At 33.9% G+C, this 2,500-nt stretch overlaps 1 protein-coding gene and 2 non-coding genes across 3 annotated transcripts in view; 1 reads left to right on the forward strand and 2 right to left on the reverse strand.

Annotated features, from left to right (window-relative positions):
• Positions 1 to 581: 581 nt before the first annotated feature.
• On the forward strand, positions 582 to 655 carry TRNAM-CAU. The gene has a single exon. It is a non-coding gene; the product is annotated as a tRNA-Met (tRNA).
• A 144-nt stretch (positions 656 to 799) lies between these two features.
• On the reverse strand, positions 800 to 870 carry TRNAG-GCC. The gene has a single exon. It is a non-coding gene; the product is annotated as a tRNA-Gly (tRNA).
• Positions 871 to 1,206: 336 nt separating this feature from the next.
• The window catches only part of LOC9324415 (photosystem II CP43 reaction center protein), a 4,541-nt gene continuing 3,247 nt past the window's right edge, over positions 1,207 to 2,500 (reverse strand). The window contains exon 2 of the mRNA XM_002888306.2: positions 1,207 to 2,500. This exon is cut by the window's right edge and continues 1,010 nt beyond it. Within this exon, the coding sequence (XP_002888352.2) occupies positions 2,174 to 2,500 (327 nt within the window). The 3' untranslated portion in view covers positions 1,207 to 2,173.

Consider the following 2,500-nt stretch of genomic DNA (forward strand, 5'->3'; position numbering starts at 1 on the left):
TCCGCAATCATATATTTTTTTTAATAAAAAAAATATAGGTATGCACTCTTATATTTATTTCTACATCTAGGATCCGATTTGTATCATTATCATTGATAATAAGAGGAACTGAAGCATTATGGCAAAGAAAAGTTTGATTTATAGGGAGAAGAAGAGGCAAAAATTGGAAAAAAAATATCATTTGATTCGTCGATCCTCAAAAAAGGAAATAAGTAAGATTCCGTCGCTAAGTGAGAAATGGAAAATTCATGGAAAATTACAATCCCCACCGCGTAATAGTGCACCTACACGTCTTCATCGACGTTGCTTTTCGACCGGAAGACCGAGAGCTAACTATCGAGACTTTGGACTATCTGGACACATCCTTCGGGAAATGGTTCAGGCTTGTTTGTTGCCAGGGGCAACAAGATCAAGCTGGTAAGGATTTAAGTATCCCTTAATTTTTCTATTTTTTTATATGATCGATGAGGCCCCTTTACCATTCTGTCTAAATAGGCTATTCTATTTGTACAGATATGGAATAGGGGCTCCTTCAATTCTTCTTTGTTTATTAGAGTTTAGTCCAAGTTTTTTTGTTTCAGCGCGGGGTAGAGCAGTTTGGTAGCTCGCAAGGCTCATAACCTTGAGGTCACGGGTTCAAATCCTGTCTCCGCAACATTTTTTTTTTCAAGAAATGTAAGTTTGATTCTACTAACTAGTCATTAATTAATACGTGTCTTTTGGGACGCGAGGAAAAAATTACTATATTTCCCGGTCAACTATACCGAATCTTTTATCTTTTTGAATCCATTTATATTTGGGCGGATAGCGGGAATCGAACCCGCGTCTTCTCCTTGGCAAGGAGAAATTTTACCATTCGACTATATCCGCATTTTTTGCCCTTCTTGATAATAAATTTATGGATAATATTTATTCAAAGCTAGACGAGATACACTCTTTGGTTTGGGGTCATTTCATAAAATTTTACCAGCAAATAAATTCAATTAACAATTCTATTAATATATATAAATATATATATTAATATTATATATTAATATTATATTTATTCTATATATTTATATTTAATATTGAATTCCATATTCAAGTTCAAGAATATATGATTCTTCTATTTCCATAAAATATTATATTCTATATTGATATCAGATCTCAATTTTTTATTCGTTTTTTTATTTATTTTTTTTATTACTATTTCATATTTAGTAACTATTTATTAATCTTTTATTCATATTTAATTCAAGTTCCAGAAGTTCGACCCCCCCTCTAAATTTTTCTTTATTTGCATTTTATGGACTTATATTGAATTTGAATGTGTAATTCATGGAATGGGAGGGGGTCATCTCATTTTTGGATCTGCAACGAATGAATTCAAGAGATAAGAGAATTAAGGATACCCACCAAGAAGACTAATCCAATCCATAAAGATGTACCAGAAAAAACAACATTTTTGTTACTCGACCAACCATCAGGAGACGCAAATACAACGGGTACACTAATCAGTAAGATTGATGAAGTAATAATTAATGCAAAAACAGCCAATTGGAAAGCAATAGTCATGTTTTTAATCCTCCAAGCTATTAACAAAAGAATATACACCATTTAATCCTCTTACCCACTAAAAAATTTTAATAGATAAAGGGATTTTATCATGAATCCGTTGATTCGAGATGACTTAGTTCCAATTTATTTTTACCACTTTTATTCTATTCGGACATGAAGTTAAAGGTTCTTTTTGACTTCACAAATGGGTATACTGGATCGCGTATCTCATTTATTTATATAGCCAGATTTATAGACCTATTAAAGAAAGTCACACCCTATATCTTTCTCTACATAGTGATCGTATTAACTCATAGGGCTATGTTCTATTTGGCGAAAAAAAAATAAAATAGAAATTATCTTTCGGAGAGATGGCCGAGCGGTTGATGGCTCCGGTCTTGAAAACCGGTATAGTTCATAAAAATAACTATCGAGGGTTCGAATCCCTCTCTCTCCTTTTGTTGGATGAATCTATTTTTATCTTTATTGGCTTTTTTTACTTCTTAGCATGATAAATAAAGGAGAATGGCTCGGCTGGATAGTATAGCCGAGCCAGAAAAATTTAGATTGAATTGAAAGAAACAAAGAAGACTTTTAAATATGAACCGAGTTTTACTTTCCTGTTTTACCTACTACTTTAGTTAAGAGGAGTCATGGAAAGAACAGGTTCAAAATCACGATCAATTCCTTTTTCAAATCCCGCTGCCGCTGCCCGAGCCCTTCCCGCGTGCCATAAATGACCCACGAATAGGAAAAATCCTAGAACAAAATGAGAGGTAGATAACCAACTTCTCGGGGAGACATAATTGACTGCATTGATCTCAGTAGCTACGCCCCCTACAGAATTTAAGGAACCTAAAGGAGCATGAGTCATATATTCTGCCGAACGTCGTTCTTGCCAAGGTTGTATGTCTTTTTTCAACCTACTCAAGTCCAAACCGTTAGGACCCCTTAAAGGTTCTAA

This window comes from Arabidopsis lyrata, assembly GCF_000004255.2.
Source record: "Arabidopsis lyrata subsp. lyrata unplaced genomic scaffold ARALYscaffold_2, whole genome shotgun sequence".
NCBI classification, from domain to species: Eukaryota; Viridiplantae; Streptophyta; class Magnoliopsida; order Brassicales; family Brassicaceae; genus Arabidopsis; species Arabidopsis lyrata.